General features: G+C 36.1%; 1 protein-coding gene across 2 annotated transcripts in view; it reads right to left on the bottom strand.

Moving 5' to 3' along the window:
- RAB3GAP1 (RAB3 GTPase activating protein catalytic subunit 1) overlaps window positions 1–19,755 on the bottom strand; it is a 115,230-nt gene that overhangs the window by 21,706 nt on the left and 73,769 nt on the right. For both annotated transcript variants that reach the window (XM_045783015.2, XM_045783023.2), the window contains exons 12-18: window positions 18,721–18,813; window positions 18,098–18,267; window positions 16,146–16,235; window positions 14,436–14,608; window positions 13,153–13,207; window positions 12,552–12,911; window positions 965–1,102 (exon numbers count right to left, since the gene is read on the bottom strand). In XM_045783015.2, coding sequence (XP_045638971.2) covers window positions 965–1,102; window positions 12,552–12,911; window positions 13,153–13,207; window positions 14,436–14,608; window positions 16,146–16,235; window positions 18,098–18,267; window positions 18,721–18,813 — 1,079 coding nt within the window. The remainder of the gene's footprint in view (window positions 1–964; window positions 1,103–12,551; window positions 12,912–13,152; window positions 13,208–14,435; window positions 14,609–16,145; window positions 16,236–18,097; window positions 18,268–18,720; window positions 18,814–19,755) is intronic.

Below are 19,755 nucleotides of genomic sequence, written 5' to 3'. Positions count from 1 at the left end.
ACATAGGTTTTCAAAAGGTATTTATATTGAAAAAAAAAATCAAACTCAGGCTGGCATACAGCATGAAAGCAGGACTGATTGGAGGCTACGGAATGGGGAGATGGAGGCCATCACAAATAGCAGCAGGTCAAGGAGGAAAATCTGGGCATGGGAGACAATTCAGAGTATCAGCAGGAGGCACAAGGAAGGCCTATGGCCAAACAGACTACCGACTTGGTTGTTTTGTTGTTTTTAATATATGTGGCTTTACCTCAGCTTTCAAGAATAAGTAATTCAAAAACAAAAGACCTTTCTTCATCCCTGGGTTTTTAAGCTAATAAGCTAAATGTCACCATTCTCTGAATCCTCTATGTTCTAATACAGGCCTATATCTAAACTTAAAATATTATTCTCCAGGGAGAAACGCCTACTCATCCTAAATAGTACCTCTTCTGAGAAACTCTCCATGACCCACTCAGCAGAGTCAGTCACCTTTTTGACACTGCCTTCATAAGTGAACGCATCACATAATTATTTACATATCTCCCTCCACAACCAAAATAGACTATAACTGAGGATAAACATTGTATTTCCTACTTATCTAATCACAGTACAAGTCACAAAGAAGGCAATCAAAAGGTTTGGTGAATGAAGCAGCCTATGTTAAATACTAAGGGTTTCCTAAAAGTCATGCATTAAATTGGGTAAACACACACAAAGGAGAAAAACATCCCAAAGCACATAAAGAAATGATTCAATTCTCAACTTTCGAATACTATTCAAAGATCTGTTCTTTTTTTAAATTTAAGAAGCAAGTCTGGCTACGACCTTTAGGAGATAAATGTAGGTTGCTGTAACTACTAAGAAATCAAAACGTTTAATAAAAAAGACATTCAGGCCTTCACACCACTTTAAAGAGTGACTTTCACAGCTTCATCCCAGAATAGCTCAAAATAGACTCCCAAGCTCTGACAGCGTGACCCACCTTAAAAGACTCCATATCTGAAAGCAGACAGGCACTCTGCATGCGTGCCCGGAGGTGAGCCCCTTCTGCTGATGTACCTAATTTAGCTAGAACCTCCGACTGCTCTTCTAGCAGATCTTCTGTCATAGGGGCTGGTTCCTGTGAAGCACAAAAGGACAAAGCTCATGAACAGCTTTTTTTAGAAAAAGCAGAACTATAAAAATAGAATAAGGACAACAATTATATCAGCTCTAGCAGTCACAAGATCTGTATTTAAAAGAATTTAGAGAAATTCACAAGTTTTTTGGAACCTACATTAAAAAATTAACAAATTAATAATAAATATGACTTTCAGGACCCCCCCCCAACAAATAAGATTATCATGTTTCCCTTGACAAGGGTTGATAAAAGAGGAATTTGGGTGCACTGAACATTTTTCTGCCTATAAATGATAAGTCAAGTCCTAATGATATGCTTATGTATGCCATCATTAGTTATAAACAGGTTTTTATTGTAACTCATAAGAGAAAAAAAATGATAAATATGAAAATTAAAATAAAGGCAAATTAATTGAATCCCAACTAAAAGACCCCAAATAAGTAAGTTTTATGTTGGAAAAGCTGCTTGGAGTTTAGGTTCCAAAGATATTCTAATTACTAATTCCCACAAGAAGTTTTTAGATTTTTGTTTTGAGAACCAGAGACATTATAGATTTTAATGGTAACCCCAAATAAAAAAGAAGGTAAGGCAAATCTAAAGGAAAACACAACTCTAGAATCATTACGAACATTCCAAACTGTTCAAAGGGCTTAGGAGAGTTCTCTAAGAATTGATTCCATTAGATTTTATATATGAAATATGAAGCACTCAACAATCCAGAGACTAACCAAAGTTTGCCTGCTTCATGTTAAAGCCAAAAAAATATGGACTTTTCTATTCCTAGATAATAAGATAAAGCCCAATAGTGTTTAAAGCATCTTGCCAATAAATATATTTCTTCTAGATTTTAAGAGCTTACTATAAAGCAGGGTTTTATAGCTAGCCTCAGCACTACGGACATGTTAGACCGGGTAATTCTTTGTGGTGGGCCTGTCCCATACATTGTAGGATGTTTGGCAGCATCGATGGCCTCTACTATTAGATGCCTATAGCATCACTCCATCTCATGACAATCAAAAGTGTTTGCAGACATTGCCAAATGTCCCTGTCAAAAATAAAGTAGGAGCATGGTAAAGCTATGGCATTCAAAACACAGAGCAACAAACAAAATAACTTTTTTCTTCTATCATCCTCATTTTTGAAACAAACCTAAATGGGGCACTTTCACACACTGCTGAAGAGAACATAATGTATAAGCTTTTCTAGATGACAATCTGGGAATCAATACATGGCATTAATGATCATGCCCTCTGACCCAATAACCCACTTCTAGAAACAGCACTGTAGCAGTACTCAGAATAGTGTGAGAACTGGAAAGAATCTGAATGTACAACAGTTGGAAAATTGTTTGACATAGGAAAAATGGAAAGAAACTGCTCTAACGGTGATTATCTGTGGATTATGGAATTAAGAATTTTTGTTTTCTTTTTTGTACAATAAACATGCATCGCTTTTAAAGTCTCACACTGGGGGCGCCTGGGTGGCACAGCGGTTAAGCGTCTGCCTTCGGCTCAGGGCGTGATCCCGGCGTTATGGGATAGAGCCCCACATCAGGCTCCTCCGCCATGAGCCTGCTTCTTCCTCTCCCACTCCCCCTGCTTGTGTTCCCTCTCCCGCTGGCTGTCTCTATCTCTGTTGAATAAATAAATAAATAAATCTTAAAAAAAAATAAAGTCTCACACTGATACTCAGGGTTGAATAATAATAAGTAAGGCAATATGACATAGTGGTTAAGAGCCTAGGCTCTAGAAACAATGTGCCTGTGTTTGAATCCCAGCTCTATGACCTTGGACAATCACTCGAGCTTTTTGTGACTCTTTCTTGTGAAGAAAAAATCCTGGCACATACTCAATAAATGCTAGCAATTAGAGACAAAATAGGTTTTAATTTTAACCTCCCACTGATATCAAAATATCACAAATAAAAAAATTATATGAAGCCCCAGTGAAGCAGTACTTAAGAGCAGAGGCCTTCGGTCTTTTCATTAGGAAGGAGCTACTTTTCATTGTCCTATAGCCCTGAAATCTCAGGATGGCAAGAAAGGAACAAGACATCGAAAAGATACTGATACCCCTCCCACCTGGAAATCTAAGGCCAACTATAAGTAAAGAAGAACATGATTAAGAGGAATATAAGCAGCAAGTAGCCCGAGGACCATACACTTTCGTATCTACCACTTCTAAATATGCCAAAGCTTTCTCATATACATGATCACACGTGATCCCTGAGAGGAGGTCACAGCATTTTACAGGTGATGAAACTGAGACACAGAAATAAGTGACCTACCCAAAATCAAGTGGCAAAACTACCAAGTTTCAGAATGAAGACAGAATCTCAGACATCTATCTGTTGCTGACTTTGAGAACTGCTAGTTTGGTTCAATCCACTAGTTAAGGACTCTTGCTCTAACAGATTCGCCACAGGTTACTCTTCTGGCCCTGGCTTTAGAATATTAGGTACAGTTCTTAAGCTTTTCCTAGCCACAAATTTTAGGTTGAACTAAGCCTACATGAAAGAAATATGAAAGTGTGCTTCAACTCTTATGAAGCAAGGATCTATATAAAGTCTTATTTTTGTGTGTGTGAAGTGGGCAAATGATTAATGGCACATTTTATTTTATTTTTTTTTTAAGATTTTATTTATTTATTCGACAGAGATAGAGACAGCCAGCGGGAGAGGGAACACAAGCAGGGGGAGTGGGAGAGGAAGAAGCAGGCTCATAGCGGAAGAGCATGATGTGGGGCTCGATCCCATAACGCTGGGATCACGCCCTGAGCCGAAGGCAGACACTCAACCGCTGTGCCAACCAGGTGCCCCTAATGGCACATTTTAAGCTAACTTCTAAAGTGCGAAATTTTAAGTGTTTCAACTGAGACCATTTTGAATTCCAACCATTTTATGTAAGTACATGTACAATGATTATAATTCAAGTGAGATTAACTTTAAAGTAAGATAGTAAAATAGACTAAAAATCTGCCCTGATTTGCCTAAATGTAAGATATAAAAATGAATTTTTAAATACATAGGATGCATGTTGAGAAAAAAGTAAGTTGAAATGATTCCAGATTTATATAATAAATTTGAATGTAAAAAAATGAAGCATCTAAAATGAATGCGGGGGGCATAGCCTTTTGAAAAAAAAATAAAGCTTGAGCTTCCAGAATAACTTTCTTGGACTCTTCATTAACCCAATCAAACCAAGACAACATATATACAACTAGTTCATTAAAAATAAGGAATACTGTTAATTAAAACTTGGAAAGAGAAACGATATAATAAATTAACCTTTGCTGGATACTTACATGCCAAATGCTTTTCAACATATGTGGTTTAATCCTTAACAAGCCAGAGTAATACAAACTATTATTAGCTATTAAAGCATTTAATATTTGATTATTAAACAAATAAATAGATAGGGCTTTCAAACTGGAGATATGTTAGAACAGAAATACTTTCCTTTTCTTCCTGTCAATCACTGATCACAAAACCACTTAACCTTTTTAACCGCTTTTGTGAAGTATAATCTATATAGAGTGATTTAAAGGGTACATCTGATGAGTATACACCCATGAAAAAATCACCAAAATGAAAATAATGAATATATCCACCACTCCTCAAAGTTTCCTTATGACCGTTTTTGGAATGTCCATCAAAAAATGAATGGATAAACAAACTGGTATATCCATGCATGGAACACTACCAAGCAATAAAAATGAATGAACTATTTATATACACAGCAAAATAATTATGCTGAAGAATTCCTACACACACAAAAATAAAAATAAAATTTACTCAAAATTCTAAAAAATGCAAACTGACCTATTATTGTTATTAGAGAGCAAAACAAGGCTCAGAAAGACAACAGCTTGTACTAGCAATACTGGGTGTTTCTTTTTTATAATTTTTATTTTGTTATATTAGTCACCATACAGTACATCCCGTTTTTGATGCAACGTTCCATGATTCATTATTTGCATATAACACCCAGTGCACCATGCAATACGTGCCCTCCTTAATACCCATCACCGGCCTATCCCAATCCCTCACCTCCCTCCCCTCTGAAGCCCTCAGTTTGTTTCCCAGAGTCCACAGTCTCTCATGGTTCATTCCCCCTTCTGTTTACCCCCCTTCCTTCTTCCCTTCCTTCTCTTACCGATCTTCCTATTTCTTATGTTCCATAAATGAGTGAAACCATACGACAGTTGTCTTTCTCTGCTTGACTTATTTCACTTAGCATAATCTCCTCCAGTCCCATCCATGTTGCTGCAAATGTTGAGTAATCGTTCTTTCTGATGGCTGAGTAATATTCCATTGTATATATGGACCACATCGTCTTTATCCAGTCATCTGTTGAAGGGCATCTCGGCTCCTTCCACGATTTAGCTATTGTGGACAATGCTGCTACGAACATTGGGGTGCATATGGCCCTTCTCCTCACTACGTCCGTATCTTTGGGGTAAATACCCAGTAATGCAATTGCTGGGTTGTAGGGTAGCTCAATTTTTAACTTTTTAAGGGACCTCCACACTGTTTTCCAAAGTGGCTGTACCAACTTGCATTCCCACCAACAGTGTAAGATGGTTCATCTTTCTCCACATCCTCTCCAACATTTGTTGTTTCCTGCCTTGTCAATTTTTGCCATTCTAACTGGTGTAAGGTGGTATCTCAATGTGGTTTTGATTTGAATTTCCCTGATAGCTAATGATTTTGAACATTCTTCCATGTGTCTGTCAGCCATTTGTATGTCTTCATTGGAAAAGTGTCTGTTCATATCTTCTGCCCATTTTTTGATTTATTTGTTTCACATGTATTGAGTTTGAGAAGTTCTTTGTAGATCTTGGATACCAGTCCTTTATCTGTAGTGTCATTTGCAAATATCTTCTCCCATTCCGTGGGCTGCCTCTTAGTTTTTCTGACTGTTTCCTTGGCTGTGCGGAAGCTTTTTATCTTGATGAAGTCCCACAAGTTCATTTTATCTTTTGTTTCTCTTGCCTTTGGAGATGTGTCATGAAAAAAGTTGCTGTGGCCGATGTCAAAGAGGTTGCAGCCTGTGTTCTCCTCTAGGATTTTGATGGATTCCTGTCTCACATCGAAGTCTTTCGTCCATTTGGAGTTTATCTTTGTGTATGGTGTGAGAGAGTGGTCAAGTTTCATTCTTTTGCATGTAGCTGTCCAATTTTCCCAGCACCATTTATTGAAGAGACTGTCTTTTTTCCACTGGACGTTTTTTCCTGCTTTATCAAAGATTAGTTGCCCGAAGAGCCGAGGGTCCATTTTTGGGTTCTCTATTCTGTTCCATTGGTCTATGTGTCTGTTTTTGTGCCAGTACCATGCTGTCTTTGTGATCACAGCTTTGTAGTATAGCTCGAAATCCAGCAACGTGATGCCCTCAGCTTTGTTTTCCCTTTTCAACAGTTCCTTGGCGATTCGGGGCCTTTTCTGGTTCCACACAAATTTAAGGGCTGTTTGTTCCAGCTCTTTGAAAACTGTCATTGGTATTTTGATCGGGATGGCATTGAAAGTGTGGATTGCTCTGGGTAGCACAGACATTTTAACTATGTTTATTCTTCCGATCCATGAGCATGGAATATTTTTCCATCTTTTTGTGACTTCTTCAATGTCTTTCAAGAGTGATTTGTAGTTTCTAGAATATAGATCCTTTACGTCTCTGGTTAAGTTAATTCCGAGGTAACGTATGATTTTTGGTGCTATTGTAAATGGAATGGATTCCCTAATTTCTCTTTCTTCAGTCTTATTGTTCGTGTATAGAAATGCAACTGATTTCTGAGCATTGATTTTGTATCCCGCCACATTACTGAATTACACAGAGCACATTACTGCTCTGTAAGTTCTAGTAGTTTGGGGGTGGAGTCTTTTGGGTTTTCTATATAGAGTATCATGTCATCTGAGAAGAGAGACAGTTTGACTTCTTCTTTAGCAATACTGTTAATAAGTGGTAGTGCCAGAAAATAAATCTAGTTCTGGTAGATTCCAAAACCAAGGTCTATACCACAAGAACTCAATGCCAACTACATGCTCCAAAACAAAATTAGATTAACTATACACTTGGTTTCTAAAATTAGAATATTGTGTCCTAATACTAAAATTTAACAATGAAATACCTAAAGAATATAATTTACTTTTAAAAGCATATAATGAGCAAAAAGCATAGGCCTGTCAAACAAAAAAAACTAGTCTTCTAAATGATAGCCACCTGACAAAGAAACAGTAAAAGCATGGATAATAGAGTTAACAGAATCCATGCTTAAAATCATCAAGCAAACATCCCAATATCCAACTATATAATTAATAAATCAACCCATTTCAAAATATAAAAACTGCTTACAAACTTAAGTAAATTCTTGCATCTTGAGAGGGAATATTCACCACTTATGTCTTATAAGAAAAAGTCCTCAGAAGAATAACAGCTAAAAACTGTGTGCTTATTGTGGACTAGACATTGTATTCACTTATCATGTGCTATTTCACTTAAAATTCACAATTAGCTTAATGCTAACCTCAGTACGCAGAAAAGCATTTCATAAAATATAACACCTGTTCATGATAAAAACTCTCAAAAACCAGGAATAGAAGAGAATTTCCTTACTATGATAAATGATATCAACATCAAATACATTCAATGATTATTATATGCTTTCCTCCTGAAACTGAGAGCAAGAGCAGGTATCCATACACTAATCAATGCTATACTGGTGGTCCAGTAATAAAGTATGAAAAAGAATTAAAAAGTATAATGGTTGGAAAATCAAAATTCAAACTGTCTATATTAACAGATAACATGAATGTGTATACAGAAAGCTGCAAATAATCTACAAACTGCTAGAAATAGTAAGTGAATGTACTAAGATTGCTAGGTCCAAAGTCCACATACAAAAATCGACTCTTTCTACATAACGGAGAAAAAAATTTTCAATGGAATTTTTTAAATGCCATTTAAGAAATTAAACAACATTTAGGGGCGCCTGGGTGGCACAGCGGTTGGGTGTCTGCCTTCGGCTCAGGGCGTGATCCTGGCGTTATAGGATCGAGCCCCACATCAGGCTCCTCTGCTGTGAGCCTGCTTCTTCCTCTCCCACTCCCCCTGCTTGTGTTCCCTCTCTCGCTGGCTGTCTCTATCTCTGTCAAATAAATAAATAACATCTTTAAAAAAAAAAAAAAAAGAAATTAAACAACATTTAAGAAATTACGAAGCCTATGAATTAAATCTAATAGAAGATATGCAAAACCTCTACACTGAAAACTAAGAAACACTGATAAGGTAAAGTAAAAGAAACCTTAAATAAAATAAAAGGTATTTCATGGTCATGGGACTTAAAATTGTTAAGACGTCAATTCTCCCTAAATTAATTTATAAATTCAATGCAATATGGATTAAAATCCCAACAGGATTATTTGATATGTAGAAAATGACAAGCTGATTCTCAAATTTACAAAAAATGCAATGGGTAGCCAAGATATCCTGAAGAACAAAGTTAGAAGATTTATACTACAGGACAGAAAGACTGTAAGTTACAATAATAAGTATCTTATTGGTACAAGGACAGAGACTAACAGAGTGAATAGTCCAGAAATAGACCAACACACATATGATCATATGATTTACAACAAAGACGCCATTGCCATTCTGTGGAAAAAAGCAGTTCTTCTGAATAATGGTGTTGGAACATAATTATATATCCTTACAGAGAAAAGACAATCAACCTTTTCATCATACCAAACACAGTCAATTTGAGGTGGGTCACAAACATAAATGCAACAGGTAAAACAATAAAGCTTCCAGAAGAAAACATTAAGAGACTATCTCCAGGACACCAGGATAGAAAAAGATTTCTTAAAAGGGAGACAAAGGACTACCCACATAAGAGAAACACTGACAGCTCAGACTTCGTTAAAATTAAGAGTATCTATTCAATAAAAGGCATCATTAAGAAAGTGAATAGACAAGCCATAGACTGGAGAAATTACCTATAATACATATATCTGACTGAAAACTCACATCCAGAATATATGAAAAAACCTGCAAAGCAATAAGAAAAATAACATCTAACTTTTAAAAATAGGCAAAGGCTTTGAATAGGTACTTCACCATGGAGATATCCAAATGGACAATATATGAAATACAACATATGAAAATGTGTTCAATAGCATTATTTACCAGGGAAATGTAAAAACCTGAGATACTGCTACATACCCACCAGAAGGCCAAAAATTTAAATGACTATAATCAAGCATGCAGAGAAGACTCAACATAGCAGACTTCAGACTGCTATCCTCTGAAAGGCCTGTTCGCAAAGTTGACCCTTTGCTGGCATCTAGAAACTTGGATTTTGACAGGGTCCCCAACATCCTCAGAACTCATAAAAATGGCACACTGTGCCTAAATTATTTGTGCAAACAATATGGTTTATGCTAAACACCTGCTTTCCTTCCGGAAATCTGGAATTATGGTACATGCTAGGAGCTAGACAGAGGGTACCAATGTGACCAGCCCCCCAGTAAAAACTCTGAGCACCGACCCTCTAAAAAGTCCCTCAGGTAGACAACATTTCACATGTGATCACAATTCATTGCTGGACTGAGAATTAGGCATATCCTGTGTGATCGCACTAGGAGAGGACTCTTGGAAGCCTGTGTTTGATATCCTCCAAACTTTGTCCCATGGGCCATTTCCTATTCCTGATTTTGCTTTGTATCCTTTTACTATAATAAATTATAGCTATGAGCACGACTACATACTCAGTCCTGTGAGACCTCCTAGCAAATCATCAAACCTGGGAGTGGTGACACACCAAATGTTAGGGATTATGTGGTATAAACCACAATTGTTATATATTATTGGAGGGAATATAAACCATTTAACCATTCTGGGAGACCATTTGGCAATATCTACTAAGGCAAAAACATATTTCTATCATATGGCAAAAATAATTCTACTCTTAGAAATTTATCCAAAAGAAAATGAATGCCTATGTTCACCAAAAGACACTTAAAAGACTGTTCATGTAACAAAATATTACAAAGTAATAAAACACACACACAAATAATGATTCATGTAACAATATGGATGAATCTCACACATGGTAGTTTAAAAAGCTCAACTCAAAAGAGTAGGAAATGTATGATTGCATTTATACACAAAAGAGTAAGCAGAAGATAATTCCATTTATGAGATTCAAAAACTGACAAAATTAACCCATAGTGATAAAGTTAGAAAAAAAACTTAACCTGGACGGGAGTACTGGGCTATGCTATCCAATACACCTGGCTTTTTAAATTTCAATAAATTTATTAAAATAAAAAAAATCAGTTCCTTAGTTGCATTAGCCACCCTTCAAGCACTCAATGGCCACAAATGGGTAATGGCTATAGTACTGGACAGGAGAGATAGAAAATGTCCATTTCTATTTTCAGAAAGTTCTATTGATCAGTACTATTCTAGAACGATGGCAATTTTCCACACCTTAATCTGGATGGTAGCTACCTGAGTTTTTGAAAATGAAAAAAACTCTCCAAGCAGAATACTTTAGATTTGTGCACTTTACAGTTTATAAATCAATAAGCAGGCAAATAAATGTCTTCTAAATGACAGGAGAAAACATGTACAATATATATAACAAAGGATTTGTATCTAAAATATAAAGGACTAATATAAATCAATAAGAACAAGTCAGGAACCTGAAGGAAAAATGACAGGTAAGTCAAAGGAATAGATAGCCAATAAATATACTAAATGACGCTTAAGTTCATCAAAAATCAGGAAAAACAATCTAAAACATTGAGATACTACTTTTGTCCATCATATGGGTAAAAATATATATGACTGGGAACACCGATTGTTTATAAAAAATTAAGTAAAATATGAATATAAGTTCCATGAGTACAAGAACCTTACTGTCTACTTCACTCCTAAATTCCCAAGTTCTAGAACAGTGGTTGGCATATATTAGGCACTCAATACAGATTTATGTGAGGAAGGAATTGAGAAACGGAAGGTGAGCAAAGAATAATATTCCCTTATTCCTATATATTCACCAGTGACCAGAGTACAAAAAGGTAAAGCCTTTTTGAACATAATTTTGTAATTTGTGTATCTGCCTATCCAGCAAATCCACTTCGTATTTTCTTCCTTAAGAAACATTCAAATGTGGGGGCGCCTGGGTAGCTCAGTCGATTAAGCATTTGCCTTTGGCTCAGGTCATGATCCCAGAGTCCTGGGATCGAGCCACACATTGGGCTCTCTGCTCAGCGGGGACTCTGCTCTCCCTCTCATTCTCCCTCTTTGCTCTCCCTCACCCTCTCTCCCTCAAATAAATAAATAAAATCTTAAAAAAAAAAACCACACACATTCAAATGTGAACACACAATATGTGAAAAACTACAAGAATTTGTACCATAGCATTATAATAACAAAAACTAGCAAATAACATATACTGTGCATTAAGAGGGGAATGGTTAAATAAGCTATGTCTCTTCTATGCCATAGAATATTACACAGCAATTAAAAAGGAATAAAGTAGACCTACATGAAATGACATGAAAAGATCTCTAAGACATACTAGATTAAACAAAAAGTTGAACACCAATGCACACACTTAAAAACAAACAAAAAAGGGGTGCCTGGGTGGCACAGTCAGTTGGGCTTCCAACTCTTGGCTTTGGCTCTGGTCGTGATCTCAGGGTTGTGAGATCAAGCTGAGCACTGAATCTGCTTTCTCCCTGTCCCTCGGCCCCTCCCCACCACTCTCTCTCTCTCTAAAATAAATAAATAAAATCTTAAAAAAGTAAAAAACAAAAACCAAACCAAAAAATCCACAAAACTACGTATCTTATGTATACACATATATGTACATCAATATACAGTAAGAGGTATACGAAATTATAACCCAAACCAGTAACAGTGGTTACTTGTAGAGATGCCAGTTAAACTAGTGGGTAGTGGCTTTTATTTTTTCTAGGTTGAGTATTTCACAATAAAAAGTATTCACATACTTATGCAAAAACAACCCAACAAAACTATTGCTCTTCCATAGGTGTTGAGTTGCTGCTGTTCTACTTCCTAATGGTGTGAAGTGGCTTTGAACTGTGTTTTTGAACAGATAAAACTAATCATATAAATTAAAGGATTTTTACTTTTGTTCTTTATTTTTGATTTTTTCTTAAACACCTGTGTACACACAACTCATTTTAAGAAATAACAGATCACCTTAACCATGATGAACTACTATCTACCTTAACTTCAAAACATTTCTCAATTTCAGAAATAATACCTGAAAGCCCCAATAGTTTATTTAGATTTGAAATCTTAGACCTTTGACCATAGATTGTTTAAAGAATTGCTCCTATACAAAGCAAACATTTCCTACTAGGATGAAGATATAAACAAAACAATTAAAACAGTTAAAACTTAAAGAGCCAGTCCATACCCTACCTGGGTCACTGGAATGTAGAGAGGTTCTCCATTATGCAGCAGGGTGAGTTTTCCATGCTGATATAGTCGTCCTTCCGGTTTTAAGCTTGTCATCTCCTTAGGTCCTCCTTTCTTGCCACTCTCTTGTCCGTTTCCCTTAAGTTCTTCAGTATCACTTAGGCATTCAAAAAATTCTTCTTCACTGTCACTCCAAGAATCCCAAGATTTTCCTACCTCTCCCTTTTCCTTATCCATATCTTTTAGATTATCTGGCCCCAGCTGGTCTCCAGCTTTTCCAGCATCCCCTGGATACATATCTGAGGTATTTGTCTTTCTCCCCTCATCACGGGCCTTCTTTCTTTCAATACAACAATTTAACATCTTAAGAAAACAGAAATAACAATTATATTTAAATTAGTTACAGTAAAATAAAAATCTATCCAATTCTTCAATATTTAATTTGCCTTCTCCACCCCTTCCCTGGACCCTGTTGTAACAGTGACTACAAGTAACCTACAGCAGCCAATGAGCATAGCCTATAATCCACTATTACATTTAGTATTAGAATAAACTCCAATTAAATTAAGACCATATTTAGATACTGTCATTGGGAAATCTTTACCTGTAGTTTCTGATGCAGTAAACAACATCTTAGATCTGGGGGTCCACTTGCCAATCTATCCAATAAAGCAGTGGGAAAAGTTAGTTTTAGTAAAATGGCTTCAGGTATATAAATTTCTTATGCTACTATAAATTTTAGCCATTTGATAAGAAATCAAAACTAGATTTTAACAGGTAAGATAACTAAGATGGAGCAAATAAGACTAAAAAATCAAAATTTATTTTATCCTCCTAGTACACCACAGCAAATATATTTTTCAAAGCATAACAGAAAACCAGTAATAGCTCTCAAGTTAATAGAAACTTATAATGAAAAAATGTCTCTAAATCCACCCCAGGGAGTAACTAGCAGACAGTATTTCACACCATACAAAACAGCTTAGATTACATATTCAGTTTTCAATTATTATAGTGGATTCTCAATATAAAAAAAACACTGATTTCCATATCTCTTTTGCCAAGAGGAGCCTGAACTGCCTCTAGTTCTAAACCACTAAGTTCCCCAAAATCAGCCAAGAGATAATCCAGCTAAGCAGGGACTGGCAAATGAAATAGAAGTTAAGACTTTTGGCTTAATCACCAATTTATATTACTCATATCCTAATTCTGCTTTAGCATATATAGATGAGCATGTAATCCATGCATTATTGAAATATATGGTAACTAAAGTTTTCTACTTATTAAGTGAAACGTCAACATAAATTCCACAAAAAAATTTCAGGTAATATTGAGTATCTGAACTTACGAACTCTAAAAATGGTTTTTTCTTCAACTATAAAAACTTATGTTCACTACAGAAGACTCAGAAAATACACAAATGTATAAAGGACAAAATAAAAACATAATTTCACACCTGGGAAAAACTACTGTTAACATTTGGCTTTATTTCTTCCCAATTATATTTCTATAAATATAGATCAGCAAAACTGAAAGCACTTGGTATACAAAACACCATATTCTACTTTACTACAAATATTATGATCATTTTCTGTTATTAGAGACTCTTGGGAAAAAAAAACAAACTTGTAATAGATTCATAACTTTCCACTGTAGACATATATCATGGTTTACACCATTCTTTTATGTTTGGTACTTAGGTTGCTTCACCTTTTTCCCCTATTATAAATTTGCTACAATGAACACCTTTAAGTATAAATCACGTCCAAAGTTTCTTACCACTTTCTTAGGGTGGATTTCCTAGAAGAGAAGAATTAATGGATCAAAAGACTAATTATGCTAACAAACAAAAAACCTACATACACAAACAAAAATTGAAATTCTTACCCTGGAATCAGAAAGTTGTTTTCCCATCTGAAACGCATTTCAAGAACAAATTCCTGCCAGAGGTGTGCCACTCCTTTCAATCCTCCATGGTAGAAATTGATCATACAAAGACACAAAGCCAATTTGTATGTTAAACTGTCAGATGGTGCAGATTTGAACTGATTGTAGAGATTCTGAATTTAACAAAATAGAAACAAAGCAAAATTTGTTAACAACATATTTGCAGGTATAACCAAAAACTGTATGGGGAGAGATTTTAATACTGAAATTAACCTATCCTGCCAAACTACCTTTTATCAAATGCTTAATATATTACTGCCTAAATTGTTCTTAGGCAGTCCCATGTTTTCAAAATTTCTGCAAGGATCAAAAGACTGACACTACAGTTCAGAAAAGTTAAAGTCACAACTTTCAATTTCTTCTGTGGAATCTTCAAGATGAATTCCAAATATGTTTTTAAAATCTTTTTAAGATTTTATTTATTTATTTATTTGAGAAAGAGAACATGAGAGAGAGAGAGAGCGCGCACGCGCGCACATGTGAACATGAGCGGGGGGGGGGCACAGGAGAGGGAGACGCACACTCCCCGCTGAGCAGGAAGCCGGACGTGGGGCTCCACCCCAGAACCCCAGGATCATGACCTGAGTGGAAGGCAGATGCTTAACCAACTGAGCCACCCAGGAGCCCCTTAAAAATCTTTTAATTATAAATGAGTATACATTTTTTATCAAAATCAGAAACATAAAATCAGAACTGTATACATTGAAAACATAAAGCCTCTGCTTTTCTCATTTCATGAAATCTACTTCCCAAAAGTACCTACTGAAAACAGTTTGATTTATCTCTCTGCCTGTCATTTAAACATCTCATTTCTCAATTTATTAAAGACCTGGATAAGGAACACATAAAAATTTTGCTTCATTTTACACATTTTATTTCATTAAAGTCTTCCACTCACTGTCTGGTTTTGAAATCCAGAGAGGAATCTATTGCAAAACATCAATTTGATAATTTTATAAGAAGTCTAAAATGAGGGAAATCCTAAAGTCATGCACAATATACTTATTTTTTCACCATTTCCAGAAAAGTTCTTGCTACACAAAATACATATGTATGGCCAGTGTATCATAATCTGAGTGGAGGCCATGATCTCTACTAAAGCTTTCCTAAGGTAATTTTTAAAATAAAAAGATCCCTGGGGCACCTGGGGTGGTTCAGTCCATAAAGTGACCAACTTTTTTTTCTTTTGAGAGCAAGAGAGAGAGAGAGAGAGAACATACACAGGCAGGGGGAAGGGGCAGAAGCAGAGGGAAAAGCAGGCTCCCCACTGAGCAGGGAGCCCGACATGGAGCTCGATCCCAGGACCCTGGGATCATGACCTGAGCCAAAAGCAGATGCTTAACAGACTGAGCCAGCCAGGCGTCCCAAAGTGGGCAACTCTTGATTTTCACTCAGGTCACGACCTCGGGACCCTGGGATGGAGCCCTCCATTGGGCTCCATGCTCAGCAGGGAGACTGCTGGAGGAGGCTCTCTCCATCTCCCCCCACCCTGGTCACATGAGTGTGAGCCTGCTTTCTCTCAAATAATAAATATTTTTTTAAAAATTAAGTTCAAAAACAAAAAGATCCTTATACTACTAAACTAGCAATATAGCAATCCCTTAGAAATTCAATGCACTTTAAATATTTTAATATAAAACTACAACTTACGTAATCTTCACTCTCTGATACAGGATTATTGCTGTCTGTGGAAGAACTTCCATCTAATGGTTTCTCAGAAGCAGCATCAGGGAATAAGAACTTGGAGAGAAGAAAAAAAAAATAACCACATTTCAACCAAATTTCATACTTAGTTGATATTAGTAACTCATATAAACACTACTTTATTTTTTAGTGGTTTTGCTACTAAAACAATGGAAATGTGCTTATTGTACTGGCCAGTGGGTTCTACACTATATCAAACATTTTGTTTTTCTTTGAAAATACAGAATTTCAGTGATAAGCCAATTTTAGAAACCAGGGATGTTTCTTAAAACCACCTGGGTTTGTAGACTACACAATGCAAAACCAAAATCTCTTCACTATGATCCACGATCGTTAAATTCCTTAAATAGTATTAGACAAAACCTAGGAGAAAAATTTTAAATATGCATATATTCATGAGGCTCTATGAAGTTATATAGTCCACAAGTTTTCATATATGAAATATTAAGAATATGATATTTAAGACCATAACTTTCCAAGATACCCCTAGAAAGTGGGAAACAGTCTAAACCTGTAATGAATGACCAGTTCATCTTTTCCATGTGGTTTCTGTTTACATGTGTAGGAATGGTTAAAAAAAAAAAAAATTCAGTGCATATGATAACTAGAATAAAATCTCTAAGGATATATTCTTAAGAAGGAACCTTTCCCAGGGCAGCTGGGTGGCTCAGTCGGTTAAGCATGTGTCTCTTGATCTCAGCCCAGGTCTTGATCTCAGGGTTGTGGGTTCAGGCCCTGCATTTGGCTCCATGCCAAAAAAAAAAGAAGGGGCCTTCTCTGCAGAAATTCATTTTCAGTCCTTTTATCACTGTTCTTCCCAAGTGTTCTGTTGTACTGCTGACTTGTGCAGTCAGTCAGTCTTTTACTATGCATACTATACCACATATTACAGAACATGCTCAGGAGACTTTTTTAAACTTAAAGGAACTACTCTGTACCACCCCCCACTACTAGGTACATTTACAAACAATACCTTAACCTAAAACCACTGTGGAAAGTAAATATTACTGCCTACTTCTTACAGATATACAAGCTGAAAATCTGCTAAGAGTCTTATTCAAATTAATGGCTGGAATGAGATTAACATTAAGTTTCCAAGTCCAGTATTCTTTTCATTGCACTACTCAAAGTTTGTTCCCAAGATTGTCTTAATGCACAAACTGCCAGAAATATGATTACACCTACAATTATAGTAAGAACAGCTATCATTTACCAGAGGCCTATTATATGTCAAGTAGTGTAAGAGATGGTCCTTCCATCCTCCAAACAATCTAACAGGGTTTTATTAGCCTAATTGATAGAAGACAAAACTGGTATTAAATGACTTATTCAAAATGATATAGTAAGTCAGGATTAACCCTGGTGTGTGTGGTTCCGAGGCTGGGTCTGTTCCACAATTCTATACCTACGAGACACTTTTCCTTCTAGTACTTACTATAAAGCTTTCCCTAGACTTTGGTGAAAGGAAGGATTCAAAAACCCAATTCTGATGTTGACCTTAAAATAATATTAAACTGCAAGATGAAGCTCGGTGTTTCAGCACTGTTCCTATTTCCAAACCTTCTTTCAAGAAGCAACTCAAGTTGCTTCTTTCAAGAAGCAACTCAAGTGCCCCTCTTTATGACACATTCCCTGATTCCCACTGCCTAGATAGAGACAAACGCATTCTCTGCTGTGTTCTCACAGTCACTTTGCCAGACTTCTCCTATGCAACATGGTACTGTAACTACGGTTTACTTTCCTTCTTCCCGTTAAACTAGTGGGAGTTCTCTGAATGTGGAGACTTTGTTTTACTCGTTTTATATTCCCAGTCCAGTTCTTGCCACATAGAAGGGACTGGAAAGATAATGAATAAATGAGTATGCATACAGACATACATAGATACTACATTTAGTTACCAAGAGAATAGTATTGAGGACATCATTATTCAGTGGTGACTCTTCTACACCTCTGTGTTTTCGTATTTTCTTCTTTGCAGTGTGTACCATATTTGAAACTGATAATTTATGAATTGGAACCGGTGCTGGCTCTGTCAACTTTGACAAAGCATGAGTTATATCAGCAATTTCTATAAAAAGAATAGAAATGAACAGAAATTATATCACCAACCTTAGCAAGTTAAAGTGATGAGTAAACTGTAGATTGTATAAAATATTTTAGTCACCCTTTTCACTGGTATATGGTCTCAGAACTATAAAATTTTAAGACACATACTCAGCTTTATATGCATTCATAATGACAAAGGTATAACACAAATTATTTCTCTCCAGAAGTTTACAAATAAACCCCTAAAACTCTGCTTTTCAAAATATCTTACATTTTTGGTAGAAAGAACTTATTAAATGTGCTTAATTTTTAAGCTCAGGGGATAGCCTGGAAAGAAATGGTAGCAGTCCAGTCCACAAAACTTGTTTTTCCAACTCAATTCAAATGTGAAAACAGATGAAAAGTTACTGGAAAAATGCCAAAGAAAAAGGGTTAGATGTTTGGAAGTAAATTAAAAAAAAAGAAAGTAGGTCACCTCTCCCTTCTTCCTCAAATGTGGATCGTCCAAGAATCTCATCAGTTGACTCCTTTCGACGGCAAATTTTAAAGAATTCAGTGACAAAATCACCTACGCAGAAAAAATGTTACTCATTTTTGACACTTAACTAAAAGAAATCAGTCCTACAAATTAAAGTACATGTCTTTACGCAAGTAATGAATCATGGAACTTTACATCGAAAACTAGGCATGTACTGTATGGTGACTAACATAATAAAAAAATATTATTATTTAAAAAATAAATAAATAAATAAAGTACATGTCTTTTCACAACAGCTGTAAGAAAGATACGGTAGAAAAAGAAACCATTCAGTTTTTCCACCCAAGACAAAAATTAATCCTGTTTCAAAGGTTGCCTTGTTCTTCCCTTCTCTCCATGTCCCAGGATATTAAAAAAGTTTTTCCTTGGAATGCCTTCTAGAATGAAAAGTAACTGTACCTAGTAATATTAAGCACTTACTATGTGCCTGAAGAAGACAAATAATATCCGTTCTCAATGAGTTGTAGAAGTAATAAGAATATTACTATATGCACATAGTGCATATTAACTGCCACCCTTCTAGAATTCTGGGTCCACTAAAAAAATTAAAATTAAAAAGAAATTCTGGTCCTTTCACAAAGATGGTGCCAAAGGCCAAAAGGAAGCCCTTGCCCCTCCCAAAGCCAAAGCCAAAGCCAAAGCCAAAGCAAAAGCTTTGAAGGCCAAATAAGCAGTGCTGAAAGGCGTCCACAGTCACAAAAAAAAAAAAAAAAGATCTACATGTCACCTAACATTCTGATGATCCAAGACACTGCATCTCCAAAGGCAGCCCAAATATCCAAAAGAGCACCCCCAAAAGAAACAAGCTTGATCACTATGCCATCATCAAGTTCCCCAACTACTGAGTCAGCCATGAAGAAAAAGGAAGACAACAACACACTTGTTTTCATTGTGGATGTCAAGGCCAACAAGCACCAGATCGAACAGGCTGAAGAAGCTCTAGGACACTGATGTGGCCAAGGTCAACACCTT

This window comes from Ursus americanus, chromosome 1, assembly GCF_024610735.1.
Source record: "Ursus americanus isolate L20-20 chromosome 1, mUrsAme1.1.p, whole genome shotgun sequence".
Taxonomy (NCBI): domain Eukaryota; kingdom Metazoa; phylum Chordata; class Mammalia; order Carnivora; family Ursidae; genus Ursus; species Ursus americanus.
The sequence above is the reverse complement of the archived record's forward strand: the minus strand, read 5'-3'. Positions and strand labels throughout refer to the sequence as shown.